At 40.0% G+C, this 21193-nt stretch overlaps 1 protein-coding gene across 1 annotated transcript in view; it reads left to right on the top strand.

Annotated features, from left to right (window-relative positions):
- Dnaja2 (DnaJ (Hsp40) homolog, subfamily A, member 2) overlaps window positions 1-20248 on the top strand; it is a 20625-nt gene extending 377 nt beyond the window's left edge. The window contains exons 2-9 of the mRNA XM_013036076.1: window positions 1356-1415; window positions 2037-2260; window positions 6041-6121; window positions 6384-6517; window positions 9949-10145; window positions 17135-17279; window positions 17406-17533; window positions 18554-20248. Coding sequence (XP_012891530.1) covers window positions 1356-1415; window positions 2037-2260; window positions 6041-6121; window positions 6384-6517; window positions 9949-10145; window positions 17135-17279; window positions 17406-17533; window positions 18554-18745 — 1161 coding nt within the window. The 3' untranslated portion in view covers window positions 18746-20248. The remainder of the gene's footprint in view (window positions 1-1355; window positions 1416-2036; window positions 2261-6040; window positions 6122-6383; window positions 6518-9948; window positions 10146-17134; window positions 17280-17405; window positions 17534-18553) is intronic.
- Window positions 20249-21193: the final 945 nt, after the last annotated feature.

The raw sequence follows: 21193 nt of genomic DNA, 5'->3' as shown, positions 1-21193 counted from the left end.
CTGCAATCCGGCCTCGGCTGACCTTGGGCTGCCGGCCCCGCCCGCCCGCCGATGCCTCTAATACAGCCCACTTTGCTTTCACACGGCGGAGCCCTTTCCTTCCTCCTTGGCCCGGCGAGCGCCGGAGCCGGACGCCCCCTGGCCGCGGCCACTCGCTCGGTCCTCCCCTCCCCGTACCGAGGTCACTACCCCGGAAAAACAGGTTAGACCGAGGTGCCTGGCACTTCTCGACTTCACGCCGCGGACTTCGGTGCCGGCTCTCGGGCGCCCCGGGGCGGCGCGGCGGGAAGGCTGGGGGCGCTCCTTCGGCGCCTCCGGGCTGATGGGGTTTGTTTCCGGGGAGCGGCGGGTCTTCGGAGCTCCTCCCTCCGCCCTCGCCCGGGAGCCGGAGGAAGTGTGGGTCTGTTTGGATGCATTGTTCTATGGGCAGGTGATCTAAATGTTGGGTGCCGGCTCCGGGAATACGTCGTGGGTCCCAGCCAACACCTGAGTGTAGGCTCACAATAAACGGCCCAATTGTCATCCTTTGAGGTGGTACAGTCTTTGATCTTAGGATTTCAAAGCGCTTGAGACACTTAAGTCATCTCCTTGTAAGCATCTCCACGATCCTAGGATTGCAGATAAGGATTTCTGAGCTGGGAAAAATGAGAATGCTCCTTACGCACTGTGTCAAAAGTAAAATGGACTTCCTGTTACTCTACCGGAAATGCTCGTCTGGATTACATAATTCATGAGTTTTGTGTGTGTGTGTGTGTATATGTATATGTATGTGAACACTTAAATGCTGTATATTCAGACCGCCTGGTTGAGAGCGCTGCCACCCAGGCTACTATTCGCCCCAGTAAATTCCACCGTGTGCCGATGCCAATAACACCATTACTACCTAGGACCATTCAGCTTATCCCTGACTTTACAGTTAATAGGGAAGACAGGAGCCATCATGGGTCGTATGATTTTTAGCTTAGTTCATATTAATGATTTGGTGTCTGTAAGGCTTCATAATTTATCTGTTTGCTGGAGTTTTGGTCTTCGTCTGGTTGCTTTCTGGCAATAAAAGGCATTTGACACTAGTGAAAATGTTTAAGTATTTTGGATTTTTTTATAATATTGTTATATTGCTTGTGTCTGGATCTTACTTGAGTATCATCAATTTTCAGCTGTGACTATTATTCTTTGTTATAACCATGAGCAAGTAAAAAACATTAGCATGGAAAATGTCAAATGATCCGGATAAATAGCTGATACTTTTGGATTATTTTAACTTTGGGACATTACTTCTCAGAATATTGCATATTAGTTATCACGTCTTTAAACTGATGTTTGTTATAACTCTTCTTTAAAATCTTTTTTTAAAGGCATACAGAAAGTTAGCCAAAGAATACCATCCTGATAAGAATCCAAATGCTGGAGACAAAGTAAGTTATTTGAAACTTTCATTCCTGGGGTTTAGGTATAAACTAAATTTCCCTTGAAAAAAGTAATTTAGGAAAAACCCATCTATGCCTACAGCCAAATTTTCATGTTAAGAATATTTTAGGTCAGGTGTTGGTCAGGCCTGTAATCCTAGCTAATAGAGAGATTTAAGATCTAAGGATTGGTGTTTAAAGCCAACCGGGCAAGGAAGTTCATGAGACTGTTACCTCCAGTTACAACCATAAAAGCCAAAAGTGGAGCCATGGTTCAAGTGGTAGAGCTCTAGCCTTGAGCAAAAAAGCTCAGGGACAGCCTCTAGGCACTGAATTGAATTCAAGCTTCAAGCCCTGGGGCCCCCACAGTCACCCCCCATCATCCCCCCCCATTTTAGTTTTGGCTTACGTGATAGAGCATTTGCCTAGCAAGTGCAGAGCCCTGAGTTTAAGCTCCAATGAAACTAAAAGAACATTTTAGTTTTGTAATAGAAATATTAACATTTTGAGCACTCATATTTAGTAACTAGGACCAAAATCAAAGCAAAGGTAACTTGAAGCATTTATTAATATTAAGTGGTCTTCTATTTGAAAATCCAATTGTTTTCATTTTTTACTTTTTCTTTATAGTTTAAAGAAATAAGCTTTGCTTATGAAGTATTATCTAATCCAGAGAAGCGAGAGTTGTATGACAGATATGGAGAACAAGGTCTTCGGGAAGGTAGTGGCGGAGGTGGTGGCATGGATGATATTTTCTCTCACATTTTTGGTGGAGGATTGTTTGGCTTCATGGGCAATCAGAGTAGAAGTCGAAATGGCAGAAGAAGAGGAGAGGACATGATGCATCCACTGAAGTAAATACCTTTTTTGTGTGTGTTTATAAAAAATATTAAGTTCCTTTTTCAAATGGTAATACTCAGGAAAATTGTCACAGAATGTTCTTGGGGGGGGGAATGAATCTTCCTGTTTTCATTATACACAGTTTTATTGTGAATTTTGTAATTGCATGATTGTATTTTGCTTCAGATCATAAAAAATGGCTATTTACTGAATAGGAAGATGGTCTCTTAGGCTACTGAGGTTGCTTCGGTTTGTTTTATATGCACCTACATTAGTTGTATAAAAGGGCTTTCGTTGGAACATTTCCAAAAATGCATACAACCTCCCTAGTCAAATTCACCTACTCTGTCATCCTCTCTTACCCCTCCCCAAGTTACTTTTTATTTACAAACAAAGTTAGTGATTGCCTAGTATGAGTACATGCTAAAGTCATTTACTGCTTGGTCTTCAGTGTAAACTCTTAAAATGGTTTCTGTGGAGCTTACTGGCTTTCAGCCTGGCATTAACCTGCCAGCATAAGAATGGTGTTGACCTTGATCTTACACTAGGAATCAGCTCACAGCTGTCTATAATATGAAAATAGTGATTACACTTTGCAAAATTTGAGAAATCTTTCTTAACTGATAGTTTTTGACAGATTAATAATGGTTTTACTAGCAAATATGAGAGACTGAATTTAGCTCAAGTGATTAAAATATTTCATTTCTTTAAAAAAAATTTCATGTGGAGTGCAGTAGCTTGCACCTATAATTCTAACTACTCAGGAGGCTGAGATTTGAATATAGCAGTTTGAAGCCTGTTCAGGCAGGAAAGTCCTTGAGAATCACACCTCCAATAAACTACTCAAAAAGCTGAAAGTGGAGCTATGGCTCAAGTGTGAGAGTGCTTCTCTTTAACAAAAAACTTAGGAACAGTGCCTAGACTGAGTTCAAGCCCTAAGACTGGCACACAAAAATTCATTAATTTTTAAAAAGTCTGTATGTGCTGGGTGCTGGTGGCTCCCACATATAATCCTAGCTACTTGCGGTTGAGGAAAATCATGTAACTGTTGTGAGGTTTCAACCCAGGGCCTGGGCACTGTCCCTGAGCTTTTTGCTCAAGGAGAGTGCTCTACCACATTGACCCCACACAGCTGAGATCTGAGGATTGTGGTTCAAAGCCAGCCTGGGCAGGAAAGTCCATAAGACTTATTCAGTAAACCACCAGAAAACTGGAAGTGGCGCTATTGCTTAAGTGGTAAAGCTCTAGCTTTGAGCTGAAGGACAGTGCCCATGCGCAGAGTTCAAGCCCCATAACCGACAAAAAAAAAATGAAAGAAAAAAATTCCATGTATAATTCAAATTATAATCTTGTTGGAGTTCTTATTTTTAAAAAAGCCCTCAGAAGCATTATTTGAATGCCATTTCAAGAGCAATATATATGTTCTATTTTTAAAAATTTCATAGTATACAGTAGAAATGTTTTTTTTGCATGAATTAAAATTGTCTTTCTGTTATGAACATTCTCTTGGGGGGTGGCTTCATACTATTTCATTTTATGAAGTACTGCTGTGTAAATCATCAATAAGGTCTTGGCAGTGTTTGTTTAAGTAGTTATATAAAGGAGTTACTAGTCAACAAATCAGTTTATAAATATACTGCATCTTGATTGATACTAATCCTTACTGACTTGGAGGGCGGTAGTAATGTTTTTGTGTGTGTGTCTGTCTGCTGGTCCTGGAGCTTGAACTCAAGGCTTGAGTGCTGATCCTGAGCTTCAAAGCTAGTGATCTAACACTTTAATTACAGCTCACTTCTGGCTTTTTGGTGGTTAATTGGAGATAAGAGTCACATGAACTTTCCTGCCCAGGCAGCTTCAAACAATGATTCTCAGATCTCAGCTCCTAAGTAACTAGGATATGGGTGTGAGCCACTGGCACTTGACATCTTTATACTTTTGTCTCTTTAACAGATTATCAGGCATACATCAGTATTTGGGGTCTGATTAATGTATGTCTTGTAAAGGGATTGTATATTGAAGAGTGCCAGTTGAAACAAAATTAACTGCAGTAAAAGGTCACTAGCTTTGTGTGTGTGTGTGTGTGTGCACGCGTGTATGTATGTGCGCGCGCATGCGCACACGTGCGCACTCATGCACACCTGTGTCAGTACCGAGGCTTGAACTCAGAATTTCCTCTGCATGCTGGCTTTGAAGCACTATCCTCAGATCTCAGCCTCCTGAGTAGCTAGGATTACAGGCATAAACCACCAACACTGGCAGGGTTTTAGATTTTTTTTAAAATTAGTTTGGAAGTTGTCCCTGTAATTGACATGAATAAAAATAAATTTGAGGTTTACTACTTTATACAATTCATGTACAAAAATGTACATCAAGTGTATTTAACTTGATACTTTGGAAAATGAAATTCCTTTTTATGCAACCTTTGGGGTCATGGCCCCTTTGAAAACTTAGTTTAAAAAAGTTGCTCACGCATAGTATTGGTTATATTTCAGAGAGTTCTTCAAATCTAAAACTTGGAAAGTCTCAACTCTTTTCCTCCCTCCCTTCCTCCCCCTCTCTCTCCCTCTTTTTTCCTTCCTTCCTTCCCTCCTTCCCTTCTTTCTCTTTCTTTCTTTCTTCCTTTCTTTTCCTTCCTTTCTTTGTCAGTCGTGGGGGCTGAACTCTGGGCCTGGGCGCTGTCCCTCAGCTCTTCAGCTCAAGGCTAGCGCTTTATCACTTGAGCCACAGTACCACTTCCAGCTTTTTTCTGCTTAAGTGGTGCTGAGGAATCAAACCCAGGGCCTCATGCATAGGAGACATGCACTCTACCACTGAGCCACCTTCCCAGCACCTAGAAACATTTTCTTTCTGTCACAATGTAGCTGAGGCAACTTTTTTGGGGGGGGGGCATAATATTAAGTTGCACTTTCAGCCTTTCTAATTATCTTGCAGTAGAGCTTATTTTAAGTCATGCTTAAAGGATCTTGGACAAATTAATATGTTAGTGCCTCAGTTTAATTGTATAAAGTGGGGATAATAATTGTGATTAGAATTAGATTGCGATTGGAGTTAGTTAGGTTGTTGCCTGAGGTTAGAAAAAGTGATGTTGGGGGCTGGGAAGGTGGCTCAGTGGTAGAGTGCTTGCCTCACATGCATGAGGCCCTGGGTTCAATTCCTCAGCACCACATAAGCAGAAAAAGCCTGAAGTGCTCAAGTGGTAGAGCATTTGCCTTGAGCTGAAGAGCTGAGGGACAGCGCCCAGGCCCAGAGTTCAGGCCCCAGGACCACCACCACCACCACCACCAACAACAACAACAGAAAAAGATGCTGTATAGTTATCAGCTCTTTCAAAAATTATGTCACAACAGATGTGTTGTACATTGTTTTTGAACATAATACATGTTGTCCATGGTCATAGAATTGTTCTTAAATTCTGAGTTACAGATATAAGACCTTGGTCAGTTGAATTGGTTTAATGCAAGTCTTCCTGAATTACTTCTTTTAAAAAGTTACAGTGGACGGCTGGGAAGGTGGCTCAGTGGTAGAGCGCTTGCCTTGCATGCATGAGGCCCAGGGTTCGATTCCTCAGCACCACATAAGCAAAAAGAAAAAAGCCGGAAGTGGCGCTGTGGCTCAAGTGGTAGAGGGCTAGCCTTGAGCTGAAGAGCCGAGGGACGGTGCCCAGGCCCAGAGTTCAGGCCCCAACCCCCCCAAAAAAAGAAGTTACAGTGGAATTTGATGTATCAGCTGATTTTATTATATATTAAGAAATTGGTGGGCAAAATTAGTTTGAACCTGATTTTTTTCCTTCTTAGAGTATCTTTAGAAGATCTGTATAATGGCAAGACAACCAAACTACAACTTAGCAAGAATGTACTCTGTAGTGCATGCAGTGGGTAAGTGTGCATTTTGTTTGTTCTTTATGAATGGGGTATTGAAAATCTATATCTAGTAAAAATTTTCATAATTTAAAACTCACTACACAACACTTTTTGATTCCACTGTTAATTTAAAAATTAGATGATTGAAAATGAAAGTGAAATGCGCAATTTTCTTTGTTAAAATTGAACATGAAAGTGAAATGCACAATTTTCTTTGTAAAGACTGGTTGGAATTGTTTGTGGGCAAAAATATGATTTATAAAATTGCTTGCTTTAGTCAAGGTGGGAAGTCTGGAGCTGTTCAGAAGTGTAGTGCTTGTCGGGGTCGAGGTGTGCGCATCATGATCCGACAGTTGGCTCCAGGAATGGTACAACAGATGCAGTCTGTGTGCTCTGATTGTAATGGAGAAGGTATGTCTGTGGTTTTATATTGGAATGGGTTAGGAATGTAAAAGCTAGAAAGACTACAGTCTTCCTTTTGCTAATTGTATTTATATTCATTTATATTCAGTGGGATTCTAGAAATATAAGAATATTCTATGTATAGATCTAGTATATACAGTTAAACAGTAAGTTATGTTGTATATAGTGAAAAGTTGTGTCTTTAATTATTTTAGCTATACAATAGATTTCATTGTAACATTTCTTGTCAGATACACAATATATTCCAATCTCATCTCTCTTGTTGCCTTCCTTTCCTCCTTCCTTCCCTTGTGCTGGTATTAGGCTTGAACTCAGGACCTTCAGCTTTCATACAACTCTGTTATGGCTGATGCTCTACCATTTGAATCACTCCTACAACTCTGTTATGGCTGATGCTCTACCATTTGAATCACACCTGTAGTTCTAGCTTTTTTGCTGATGAATTAGAGATGAGAGACTCTCATGTCTGGGCTGGCTTTGGACCACAGTCCTCAGATCTCAGCCTCCTGAGTAGCTTGGATTATAGATGGGAGCCACTGGTGCCCAGCAATATCTTCTTTTTTGAGTTTGACTTACTTTGCTCAATATTACACCTCCAATTCCGTTCGTTTCCCTGCAAGTAATATTTGAATATATTTTATTATATATATTTTTAAATCTTTTAAATTTGTTTTTGGGCATATCTTGGGCTGATTACCTCATTTGGCTAGTGTTGGGGATTGAACTCAGTGCCTGGCTCACGCTCAGCATGCACTGTATCTCTTATTTGAATCCCTATTCCTGCATGAGTTTTTAGTCAAGTTAATTTCAAGGAGATGGATGAGATGGTTATCCATCCCTTTGTTATTTGTTTTTTTTTGTTGTTGTTTGTGCTTATTCTGGGGCTAGAACTCATGGCCTGGCCCTGGCCCTTTTTCACTCAAGGCTAGCACTTTGCCATGAGCCACAGCTCTAGCTTTTTTGCTGGTTAATTGGAGATAAGAGTCTTTATTATCTTTTTTTTGGGGGGGGGGGCAGTTGTGAGGCTTGAACTCAGAGCTTGGGTATGGTCCCTGAGCTCTTTTGCTCAAGGCAAGAGCCACAGCTCCACTTTTGGTGTTCTGGTGGTTAATTAGAGATGAGATTCTCACAACTTCTTGCCTGTGCTGGCTTTGAACTGTGATCCTCAGATATCAGCATCCTGCATAGCTAGGATTATAGGCATGAGCCACTAGCACCCAGCCCATGTGTCTTTTAAAAGATTGTATTTGATAACTAATAAGATACTAATAGTGTTTAGCCATTCTAATTAGTGTAAACATGGTTAGCTTTTGGGATTAGATACTGGAATTAAGCTGTTCTCACAGAAGTAAATGTTTTAGACTTACTGGGCCAAGTAGTTTGTGTCCCATCTACTTACCTCTGCTCTCCATAAGACAGTATGTAAACAAAAGGGTATGGCTGTTTTATTTTATTTTATTTATATTTTTTGCTGACTTAAATATTCTTTAAAAAATTAGTTGCTTTTTATACAGCTATACAAAGTTCTTAACATTTCTTTGGCAATGGAATATAATGGAATTTTACAACAATATAAAAAAGTTACCTTTGCCTAAGAAACAGTATTTACTGTATTTACATAGTTGACTGACAAAATTCTCTACCATCCAGCACCCTAATTAATCGACGAAATAAGGTACCTCATAGGATTTCCAGAAAGACAGACAGACACACACACACACACACACGCACGCACACACGCACACAACCCTTCGGTGGCTCCAAACACAGTATCACGGCCCTGTTTTCAGGCAGCTCGCAATAATTGCCAAATACAATTCAGTGATAAGAAAAATCTTTTCAGTGATGAAAAACAAAAAAAAAAAAAAACCAAAAACTTGTAAATCCCACTGAAGTACAGCTTTAGTTTAACTATACATAAAAAGTTACTTAACATTTTCCTGTTTCAAATATATTTAACGCTCATTTTTTTTAAAGATGAGCTGCCCGCTATATTTTAAAATACAGTTTTATCAAAATTTATTTCCCAATTTGGCCTGTGGAATATTTCTGGAACACTATTATCCACCAGGTGTTTCTTGTGTGTTTTGTGGGTTTTCTTATTTGTTGTTGTTTGACAAGTGTTAGGAAGGAACCTAACCTAAGGATTGTTACATGCTGGACAAGCTCTGTACCCCTGCCTACATACCCCAGCCCTAGTAGAATTTTTTAATGTGATAATGGAATTGTTTATCTGCAATTTCTCTGTGCAATGGCCACTAGTCACTTGGAGAACTTGAAATGTGGCTTGAAGAGGAGTTGGGGTATATATATAACTTAGTGGTAGAGCACTTGAACAGAATACTCAAGAACCTGAGTTGGATCTTCAGCACTACAGAAAAAAGAGAAGTGGCTGGTTCGTCTCAGGGATTCAATTTTTAATTTTCATTATCTCTCACACTGCAGAGCCACATTTCCAGCCTCATTTTCTGAAGCTAGATATTTTACGAGGCAAGAGTTTTAAGAGTTGGAAGCCCAACTGACTTAAATTTTAGTCTTTAGTATTTCTATTAAATCATGCATTAGGAAACCGTGCTAATTTTCCACCTTACACTATGTACAATTTCAGTTTTGCTTAATATTATAATGATTCAGAAGAACATAGAGAAAAGGCTGTGTTGTCCTGAAGTAGAGATAGTACCAGTTAAACTCAGACATCTCTGAGAAATTCTTAGTGGCAGTATAAGTAAATAAAAGAGCCAGAGCCAAGCACTAGTGGCTCACACTTGTAATCCTAGCTACTTGGAAGGCTGAGATCTGAAGATAGGAATTTGAAGCCAGTTTAGGCAGGAAAGTTTGTGAGATTCTTCCCTTGAGTTAAGCACCAAAACAGCCCAAAGTGGAGCTGTAGCTCAAGTGGTAGAATGCTAGCAAGAAGGCTCAGGCCCTGAGTGTAAGCCCCAGGACTGGCACCAAAAAAAGTAAGATCCAGAGTTGGGAGGTAGAGCATAGTAGTGGAGTGTGTGCTTTGCATACTCAAACCTTGGGTTTTATCCTCTGATCCAATGAAGAAAAAAGAAAAATGTAGTAAGCAGTCTTTAATCTGAAATAAACCTTACTAACAACTATACAGTTTAGTAATGAGCCACAAAGAATATTTAGAATTAGAACTGAAAGTAAACTTTTTCTGAAGAAGCGGTTGTACAGAAGCTCTAGCATTTGACTTCACAAATGTTTGGTCGTTTTAGGCTTTGTTTTTAACTTTCAGAATAAGATTCGAGGAAAGAATGTGTTGAAAAGCATAGTACTCGGAAATAGTGTGTAGCTGGATCCTCTAGGAAATGTATTTAACAAGATAAGGACATTATCAAGACATACTTAAAGAGTGCAACACATAGTACTTTTGCTGGAAGTTTATATATAATGCTCTATCTTTGCAGGAGAGGTAATTAATGAAAAGGACCGCTGTAAAAAATGTGAAGGGAAGAAGGTGATTAAAGAAGTCAAGATTCTTGAAGTCCATGTAGACAAAGGCATGAAACATGGACAAAGGATTACCTTCACTGGGGAAGCAGATCAGGCCCCAGGAGTGGAACCAGGAGACATTGTTCTTTTGCTACAAGAGAAAGAACATGAGGTAACTTCGTTTCTTTTATTTATTTATTTAGTCTATTGTGTGGGTTGAACTCAGGGCTTGCTGCTGTCCCTGAGCTCTTTTGTTCAAAGCTAGCACTCTACCACTTGGAGCCATAGAGCCACTTCTGGATTTCTGGTGGTTAATTGGAGATCAGACTCATGGACTTTTCTGCTCCAGCTGGCTTTGAACTGGAGTCTTCAGATCTTAGCCTCCTGAGTAGCTAGGATTACAGGTGTGAGCCATCTGTACCTGACAATTTTTTTTTCCTGATGGGACTAGGGTTTGAACTCAGGGCTTTTTTGCTTGATAGGCAGGGACTCTGCCACTTGTGCCACACCCCCAGTTGCATTTTATTTTAATCTGAATTTGGACTTGCTTTTATGGAATAGATCTATTTGGGTACCCTAGAATAACACTGAGTATAAATGAACTTCTTAAGGACTTAAGATTCACTTCACTCCAACATAGTCAAATGGTGTCATCTCTTAATTGTGTCTCTCAATTTAGTCTCAATTTGTTCCTCTCAACCCCAAACTTCTTTTGCCCCTATCCACAGCTCAGCTCAGAGGGACCAGTAGCACATATGGTATAAAAAAAAAAAAAAAAGATTCACTTCACTCAGCACAGCTTAACACAAGAACTGACTTGTGTAAGACCCAAGGGGTGGCTGGAGGAGTGGCACAATGACAGTGTTTGCCTAGTAAGCACAATACCCTGGTTAAAACCCTGTATCAACCAAAAACAAAAAGAGTTCCTCTGAAAATTTGCATTTTACTTAGTAGACAGGTGCTGGGGTTGAACAAACATTTTGCCTCCAAACCCACACCAGTATTAATTTCCTTTAATTTATTTTGTGCCGGTCCTGGGGCTTGAGTTCTCTCTCAGCCTGGGCACTCTCCCTGAGGTTTGTGCTCAAGGCCAGTGCTCTACTACCTAAACCACAGCTTCTTCTTGCTTTTTGGTAATTAATTTGAGATATAAGTTTCATGAACTTTGCTATCCAGCCTGGCTTTGGACTGTGATCCTCAGATCTCAGCCTTCTAAGTAGGTAGGATATAGTGAGCCACAGATAGTTGGCTTGTTTTTTTTTTTTGGTCGGTCATGGGGCTTGAACTCTGGGCCTGGGCGCTGTCCCTCAGCTCTTCAGCTCAAGGCGAGCGCTCTACCACTTGAGCTACAGCGCCACTTCCGGTTTTCTGGTGGTTTATTGGAGATAGGAGTCTCACAGTCTCTCTTGCCCGGGCTGGCTTTGAACCGCGATCCTCAGATCTCAGCCTCCTGAGTAGCTAGGATTACAGGCGTGAGCCACCAGCGCCCGGCTTTAGTTGGCTTGTTTTTGTCTTTTTATTCTTTCACTTGTTTTACAAATAGAGAATCTCAGTCCTCCTTGCTCTGCTTCACAAGTAGCAGGGATTACAGACATGGACCTCCACACCTGGCCTGCGTTTACATTATGAAAATAAATTTAAAAGATGGTTAACCTTTTAAAATTTTTTCCCAATTTGATGCATTTAATTTTAAAGATCAAAAAAGCTGGGCATTGGTGACTCACTCCTATAATCCCAGCTAGTTTGGAGGCTGAGATCTGGGAATCTCAGTTAGAAGCCAACATGGGCAGGGAAGGTCTGTGAGTCTCTTATTTCCAGCTAACTACCTAAAAAGCTGTAGCTCAAGTAGTAGTGTTCTAGCCTTGAACAAAAAGCTCAGGGATAGGGCCCAGGACCTGAGTTCAAGCTTAGGATCTGTACCACCCCACCCCACCCCCAAAAAAAGGAAAGAAAAGAAAGTTTAAATTCTTCAAGACAGAGCATATTGTGGAGCAGATTATGAGAAAGTGATTGCATTCATTCACAAGATTGTGACTATTCAATGTTCAGGGACCTGAGCTCAAGCTTAGGATCTGTACCACCAACACCCACCCCACCCCACAAAAAAGGAAAGAAAAGAAAGTTTAAATCCCTTCAAGACAGAGCATATTGTGGGGCAGATTATGAAAATTTGATTGTATTAACTCACAAGATTGTGACTAGTCAGGATTCAGTACACTAGTCACATTTTATGCTTTAGAATTCTGACTCAGGATCGTACAATTGAAAGATTTGCCTGCCACCACACTCCCCCCCCCCCATACACTCTTTTTTGAGGGAGTGGTAATGGGCATTAACCTTGGCTTTACAGTTACTAGATGAGCAGTCAACAACACCTGCTTTTCTTTTGATTTAGTTTTGAGGTAAAGTCTAATATTCTTGTCTTGTATATTATGAGCTGAGATCCTTCTATTTATGCTTCCTATATAACTGAGATGACAGGTATGTAGCACTATACCCAGTTATTTGTTGGAAGATTTTAGTAACTTTTTGCCTGGTTGGCTCTCATCTTGAGTCTCTCAGTCTTCACCTCCCAAGTAGCTAGGATTATAGATATGAGCCTCTTTTATTTTGTGCATAACACCATAGAACCATACAAAACATGAGAGGTAGAAAAACAGCCAAAACTTTAGTTTTTATTTTTTTTAACATTCTGGTGTCAGACCTGGGGCTTTAACTCAGGACCTGGATGGTATCCCTGAACTTTTTTGATCAGGGTTAGTGTTTACCATTTGAGCTTCACTTGCTGCTTTTAGCTGGTTAATTGGAGTTAAAAAGTCTTTCAGACTTTCCTTCCCAGACTGGCTTTGAACTGTGATGCTTAGATCTCAGCCTCCTAAGCAGCTAGGATTACAGGCCTAAGCCATCAGGACCTGGCCAAAAATTGAATTTTTTCATCAGCTTGGGTATAGATAACGGTACAGACAACACCAGAGTAGTTTTATTAACAGTGCAGCAGCTTGAGAATCATGAGGAAGCTAAGAAAGAGCACTTTTTCTTGGATTTTTTTTTTTCAGTCGGGAATGTTAACTGATGGTGAAACCTTTTTCTGCCCTAACTTGTCCTTAACATGTAATTTGGATTTACAGGCAAAAGACTTAGTTCTTCCATTTACTACCTTTGGTGTCTCTGGGCTTTTGCTTACTGGAGATAGTCTTATCTGTTTCAGCAGGAGTATTGGAAAATTACATGAGACCATGAATGAATGAAGTTACTCTCATCAAAGTCACTTTAAATAGTTGGGTTGAGTAAAATTGCACGAAATTGCTAACCAGCATCAGAATGTAGCTAATTGACTGGGTTAGAAAGTAAAAGATGATAAAGGTTAGAAAAGAAATTGTAGTTTTTTTCTGGTTTCATTATGACTAGTAGTTAAATCTGAGGCAAAGATGAGATTTAAGTATTTTAGTTAACATGTTAGCGAAATGAGTCCCTTCCCATAGTTTAGTCCATTCCTTCCTTTCTGCATAGCTTTTAGCATGCCCCCTTCCTAGGCAACACCAGTCCCATGTAGTAATGGCAATAAATAATAAACTTCTAGCCCCCTTTACCTTGGGATGGTACTTCTCTGGAGCAGCTACCATCATATAAGGCAACAAGAGCCCCTTAGAGTGACCTTCAGGTCTGGGCAGTTACAGGACCCCTTATCTACTAGTCTGCCATGATGAAGCCCCTGGCCCACATGTCCACACTAGGGTCTCTGCTCCTAGCCCCTCCTAAATCCCCAAGATTATATAGGTCATCACAGACAATAGCTAGTGCTTCTTCTCACTTCTCCCTTGTGAGAAGGAGTCTTGCCAGCCCCCTTTCCCTACAATAAACCTTTCTTTGTTCTCTGTACCTGGATGTCTGTGTGGTTCTCTGGCAAAGTCTAATTAATCTTTTTTTAAGCTAACAACATACCTCTGAAAATAATGAGTTATGTACAGAAAACTAGAATAGTTCAGACTAGAACATGGAACTACTTGTTTTGTTCAAGAAAAACTTTGGTTTTTGGCTAAGCCATCCTCCCCTCTCCTCCCACCCATCCCCCCACTCCCAACACTGCTAAAGGAATTGAACCCATGATAACATGAGGATAGATTAAGAAACACACTAGCATTTTAAGTTATTTTCTCTATTTGAATTTTTAGCATCAACTTGTCAAATCTTCCTACCTCAACCAAAATACAGATTACCCAGATACTTTTAACTGAAATCACTTCAAATCAAACTTTCCTATATGGTACTCCTTCCTGCCCCTTCATATAGCTTCAACCAAAGACTGGTGAATGATGATTCTTGGAATATTGTTAGCATTTTGCTGTATATTAGCATTTATTATATTACAACTTAACAGCATTGAAAAGTTTTCCTTAAGACTTACTGATTTCATTGTGAGGAATGTACATAGATAGTATACATTTATTGATTCTCAAACCTTAGTATTATATTGCAGTTCCCCTGGAGGTCTTTTTAAAACTAGTTTGCTAGGCTCCACCTCCATTGTTTCTGGCAGAACGTGGAATAGGGGCCAAGAGTATGTACTTGCTATTCAAGCTATTACCCATGACTACACTTGAGAATCATTGCTTATGATGATAGTTTTGTTTATATCATAGGTTAATTTAGGGGGGAAGTATATTTTTCAGATTCTAACAAACCAGCCAAGACTGCTTTTTTTTTGTGGCTTTGTTGATTCTGGGTTTTTTTTGTTTGTTTGTTTGGTTGGTTGGTTTTGGTGTTACTGGGGTATAGAACTGAGAGCCTCCCTCCCTGCCCCTTTTTTTGTTGGCAGTGGGGCTTGAACTCCAGGCAGGGATGCTGTCCCTGAACTCTTTGGTTTAAGGCTAGTACTCTACCACTTTGAGCTATAGCTCCACATCTGGTATTCTGGGGGTTAACTGAGGATAGTGTCTCATGAACTTTCCTACCCAGGCTGGCTTTCAACCAGGATCTTCAAATATCAGCCTTCACATTATCTAGGATTACAGGCGTGAGCCACCAGTGCCTGGTTCTGAGGGTCATCTTGTGTTTGCTAGGCACATGCTATACCAATTGAGCCTTGCCTTAGCCTTTTTGACTTTTTTCAGGTAGTGTCTAACCTTCTTTGCCAGGCCAGCCTATTCCCACAGCAGAGATGTGCCTGGCCCAAGATTCTTCTTTAGAACCAATGTTAACCAGTTTCCTGCCCCCACACCAGGTTATTTTTCTGTCTGGGAATTGTGGAATCCATAACCTGACTTAAATTGAGCAGTGAAGGAGACATGTTCTCAACTTTTAAGTCTTGGGAAATAAGAATAGGTTACTAAAGAGGAGGAATATGCATGTCTTTTGTGTATGGGTAGTGACTTTCTGGTAATTCTGTGGTTCTAGTTGTAGCATAGCAATTTGTCAACTGTCGTGGCACTGGGAAGTAATGTGTCCTTTAGCATGCTGTGGGGATTATAATGAGGTGTTACAGAATTTTCTGGCAGTCACTTTGGCATCTGTCCTAGATCCAACAGGTTTCACCTGCATTGAGACATCTGGCCTGTAGGCCTCTTTGTCCTTAAGCAAGATGAAGCTGGGCACCAGTGGCTTATAATCATGCTTGTAATAGTAACTAAGCAGGAGGTTGACATCTGAGGAAAGTCCATGAGACTCCTTATCTCCAATTAAGCATATCCCTCCCACCCTTAAAAGAAAAAACTCGAGGCGGAGCTGTGGCTCAAGTGGTAGAGCACAAGTGTTAAGCAAAACAGAAAAACAGGACAGCTCCCAGGCCCTAAATTCAAGTACCAGGACCAGCACAAAAAAAAGAAAAAAAAAAAAAAGATGAAGCTTAGCACTGGTGTCTCACTCCTGTAATGCTAGCTACTCAGGATCTCAGTTCAAAGCCAGCCTGGGCAGGAAAGTCCATGAAGCTTTTATCTCCAACTAACCACCAAACAGCTAGAAGTAGAGCTATGGCTTACATATAAAAATAGGTCAGGAACAGTGCCCAGGCCCTGAGTTTAAGCCTCAGAACTGGCAACAAAAAAGATAAGGGGATAAGAATTCTGCTAGGTCACTTATGCAGTAAGTATACTAAGTAGTAGCAGATATTTACATTGAAAGCCCAGATGACCTTGCTGGGTGCTAGTGGCTCTTAGGCTGAGATCTAAGGATTTCAATTCAAAGCCAGTTGGAGCAGGAAAGTCCATGAAACTCTAAACCACCATTTTGGTTAGAGAGCTGTGGCTCAAGTGGTAATATGTCAGCCTTGAGTGAAAAAGCTAAAGGAAGTTCCCAGACGCTGAGTTTAAGCCCTAGTCAGTTCACATACATACATCACATACATACACATACACATCATACTATGTGACCTTCCACCACAGTTTTGTTTTTTGGGTGCTGGTCCTTAGGCTTGAACTCAGGGCCAGGTTACTGTTTCTGAGCTTCTTTTGCTCAAGGCTAGCACTCTCTACTTGAGCCACAGTTCCACTTTCAGTCTTTGGTAATTAGTTAGACATTGGCTTTTGAACCAAGACCCTCAGATTCCAGCCTCTTGAAGTAGCTAGGATTGATTAGGTAATCCTATGTAGATATAGGCTACCGGCACCTGGTTATAACTGAACTTGGTGTGTGTGTTAGTAGTGGGACTTGAACTCAGGGCCTTGGGCACTATCCCTTAGCTTTTTCTGCTCACAGCTCTGTTTCTGGCTATTAGTGGTTAATTAAAGATAAGATTCTCTTGGACTTTTCTATGACCCTCAGATCTCAACCTCTTGAGAAGCTAGGATTTACGGGCTTGAGCCACTAGTTCTCAGTTTGGCTGAACTTTTTAGTATTGACCATCCTTTGTTAGTATCGTGTCTGGGAATACTCCAGGTTGACCTGTTTGGTTTTCTATATAAGCCATAGGTTTTTCAGCCCAGGGACATAATTAGAAAATGGGCCAATATTGCAAAGTAAACCTGTTGTTAGTTTTTGGTGCCTCAGCTTTGTTCTCTTCCTAGTGTTTTTAAATTCCAGAGCCACCTTCATAGAAGCTTGTATCATTCTGCTTAGGATAGTGACACTTTTCCTTGGTGTTGAATGGTAGAATTAAGATTTTGAAATTGACTGAAAGATGTACAACAGGTTAATTTCTTGAAAGTAAGTTTGTGTATTTTGTCTTAGGTGTTCCAGAGAGATGGGAATGACTTGCACATGACATATAAGATAGGACTTGTTGAAGCTTTATGTGGCTTTCAGTTCACATTTAAGCACCTTGATGCACGTCAGATTGTGGTGAGATACCCCCCTGGCAAAGTAATTGAACCAGGTAAGTCTTAACTTTTGTTTGGTATAGGATTCTCTATACTATAACTTTTAGGTTTTATATTCCTTTCAGAGGAATATTATTGAACTCATTTCTTAGGTAAGATTTTTACCTTTTTCCTTTTCATAGGATGTGTTCGTGTAGTTCGAGGTGAAGGAATGCCTCAGTATCGTAATCCCTTTGAAAAAGGTGATCTCTACATAAAATTTGATGTGCAGTTTCCTGAAAACAACTGGATCAACCCAGACAAGCTTTCTGTAAGTAGTTTTTTGTTTTGTTTTGTTTTCAGTTTAAGCAACTAGAACATCTGTGTTCTTGTTTGAGACAGTGTCTTCCTATTTAGCCCAGGCTGGCGTTGGATTTAGATACAAGTGCTAAGCAACTTGAACCTCTTCATTAAAGTGTATTGTTTCTTCAATATCTTCCATTTAGTTTAAGTGCTAAGATTAGATCCCATAATTTGAGTTTTTAGTTTTTTGAGACAGACTGGATTTCTAGTCTAAGATAGTCTTGAATTGAAAATCCTCCTGCTGGGCCTCCCAAGTTCTGAGATTATATGTGTAGGCAACCAGGAGATGAATTTTACCTTTTTGTGTGTCTGGGTACTGGTTCTTGACTTGAACTCAAGAGTTTCGTGCTTGGGTGCTTATTTAGTCACAGCTAACACTCTGTCACTTGAGCCATGCCTTAGGTCTGTATTTTGCTAATTAATTGGAGATAGAGTCTCACAGCTTTTCTGCCCAGGCTAGCTTGGATTCTAATCCTTCAGTAGCTAGGATTACAGGTATAAACCACAGGCACCTAGGTACTTTTAAAACATTTGTATTAACTGATGGATTTGCTTGGTTATTATGAAAATGCAGACTGCTAATGTAAATGTTCATGGGGCTAAACCAAAGAAATTGTAAGTGGTGGTTGGGATTCTTGGGAATCCCTGGAGAGCAAGTCCCTTACTTAAAAGGGAAGAACCACCCCCCCACCCCCCAGTACTCTGTATTAGAGATTCAGGAGGGCATGTCTGCAGTGAAAATTTCCAGGTTTTCCCTCCCTCACTCCCTCCCTTCCTCCCCTTCTCCCTTTCTCCCTTTCTCTTTCTTTCTTTCTTTCCTAAAAAGATATGCAGGTTTGGCCTATGGGTGATTAGTTTGTGATTTCTGACTAGACGTGCAAGGACCAGTCACTTTTTTGTTTGGGCTCTCAAACATACCTGCATTGTATCAAAAGGGAAGTGGATGATAATGCTGTAGCTAACTGTCATTTTGTCTGTTTCTGTGAAGGAATTAGAAGATCTTCTGCCATCTAGGCCAGAAGTTCCTAATGTAATTGGAGAAACAGAGGAAGTAGAGCTTCAGGAATTTGATAGCACTCGAGGCTCGGGAAGTGGTCAGCGCCGTGAAGCCTATAATGATAGCTCTGATGAAGAAAGCAGCAGCCATCATGGACCTGGAGTGCAGTGTGCCCATCAGTAAACTCTGCAAACATTTGCACAGGTGGATTTTCTTTCCACATTTGCCTGATTTGTTCTCAGTAATCCAGCTATTGGAGTGTCTGATCAATCCAGATGAACTGATGGACATCTGTTGGTCTATGTGTAACTTTTAAATTGGTATAGTATCTACAGAGTGTATAATTTAAACTAACCACAAAGCTTTACATCTTCATTTCGACTGTTCTGTAGCAGAATAAAGCACTTGAAAGGAAACAAGACTCCCTTTCACACAATGGGTTATAAGTTTCAGTCCCTGGTATCTATGCTTGATTTTTATCAGTTTTGTGTAGATTTTATGTTTCATACTTTAAATTCAAATCCCACATTGTAAAGTTTGTACAATTCGTCCTGAAGCTTTGTGTTTGGCTGCACCTGCATAAGCTGCTACAAATAGAATAAAGAATTTCATAGCCTGTGTCTATCATTTAGATGCATGGAAAAAATGGGCCTTGCACACAATGGGTTTGGAGCTGACTGGGAACAATGGGAGAAATTACATTAGTGGTGGTTGTAAATTTTTTTTAACCATCTTGTGAAAGGTTTCAGTAAATAATAAAAAGCAGTTGGTGTAAATTATTCTGTGTCACATTTCTAGAAGGAAGAATATTTTGAAGTGTAGAATGTATCATTAAACTGAAGAATATCTTTAGTTCTGTTATTAAACAGCCCTTAAGAAACCCATTGACCTGAAGCTTATGTTCAGGCACCTGCCCATTTTGTAGGTTTTAAAAGATGCTAGAAACAGGCTTTATTGACTTCAGTTGATGCTTGATAGGGTCAAGGATATCATCTTAAGTTATGATTCAGAACTTTGGGGCTAGCCCAGGTCTGCATCTCTCGTATGCCTCTTTTTAAAAATAAAGCAAATCAATAGTAGAACCATGTTTGCATAGAACCTGTCAACATGCTGTTTTCATTAAATGTTAAGTTTAAAAAGCTCTGTCTCCATTAAATTGAATATTTAAAGTTGGGGGGGACATTTTGATTTAAAAAAAATAATGTTTTATAGAATAGGCTCAGGCTGGTATGAGGAATAAATCAAGTAAAACTATGAAAGGTTGTTCCTCATCCTTCCATCTTACTACCTTTTTATTCCTGAAGTAGATCATTTTAGAACATATTACTTGAGGGAAAAGGGGCATAAGATACCCTTTACATGTGTAAAGGCACAAATGTGGAAAACTGAAAACTAGTTTTAAAACTTATGCCATTTCTGAGCCTCAATACATTACTGTTAATTTCTAAGTCTGTTAGAACCTAATTAACAGAAGATGTACTGACTTAATCAAGACCTGTGAGGTTTAAATTATTGCCCTTATCCACTCTACCTCCATTGTACAAAAACTTCTGCAACAAGCCTGGGCAAGAGTGAACAGCATAATACTTTTGTATCCAAGGTTATCTCCCCACAGCACTTTAAGCAGTAAGCAATGCAGTGGCAATATAAACTGTAGCCTTTCCAATAAAGGTTTATGAAACAGTTGTTCAGTGAAGTGTTTCTTTCAGTTCTCAGGTTTTGTGTTTTTTTCTTTTTAACTACCCAAGTTCTTTGTTGTAACCTTAGCAAAAAAATATGTTTGGAAGAAAGGGAGACCCTATTAGTTGCATTTACTTGCCTCAATCTATCTGTTGTGCACCTGTCAAAAAAGTAAGTGTATATAGCCATTTTTTAAACTACTGCGGTATAACTTAAAACAACTTTGTAGAAAGTATACATCACATTTCAGTGACACAAGATAAAAGCTAAGCAATGAACAGTTGTTGAGTCCAATACCTGATCATTTTTGGAATGAAGTCTGATGATCTAAATCCCTGAAAAGAAACTCTAGGAAAACAGTATACCTCTGTTAGTGTATGAGGACTAGGGAACCAGTGTTACTTTTCTTTTTTTTTAAAGTAATTTGTGAGTTCAAGCCCTACAACTGTCAAACGTATATTTGAGACCTTAAGGCTGATCACAAGTGATTTGTCTCAGCTTCCAGAATATATATATATAGCTGGGACTATACACATGAACCACTAAGCTCAGCTCCAAAATGTATTTTAAGATGAATATCCAACACTTTTGGACAATGTTAAGGGTTTGGCTTGCCAAAAAAAAACATGATTATTAAGGTATTACTGTTACATTTTGCCAGTACTGGGATGTAGGTTCATGGTTTTATACTTGCTTTGCTGACTTCCTCATCCAGTACTCTACCACCTGAGCCATACCTCCAGCCTATCTTTTTGCTGGTTATTTTGAATATGGAGTCTTGCAGACTTCTGCCTGGTCTGGCTAGGACAATCCTTCAGACCTTTGCCTCCTAAGTAACCAGGATTACAAGATGAGCCACTAGCACCTAGCTTAAGGCATTCTTATGGATAGAAAACGGAGTGGGATCAACTCTTATGAAATGAAAGTAAAGTATAAGAGAACACAAAACTT

The sequence above is a fragment of the Dipodomys ordii genome, unplaced genomic scaffold (assembly GCF_000151885.1).
Source record: "Dipodomys ordii isolate 6190 unplaced genomic scaffold, Dord_2.0 Scaffold247, whole genome shotgun sequence".
NCBI classification, from domain to species: Eukaryota; Metazoa; Chordata; class Mammalia; order Rodentia; family Heteromyidae; genus Dipodomys; species Dipodomys ordii.
The sequence above is the reverse complement of the archived record's forward strand: the minus strand, read 5'-3'. Positions and strand labels throughout refer to the sequence as shown.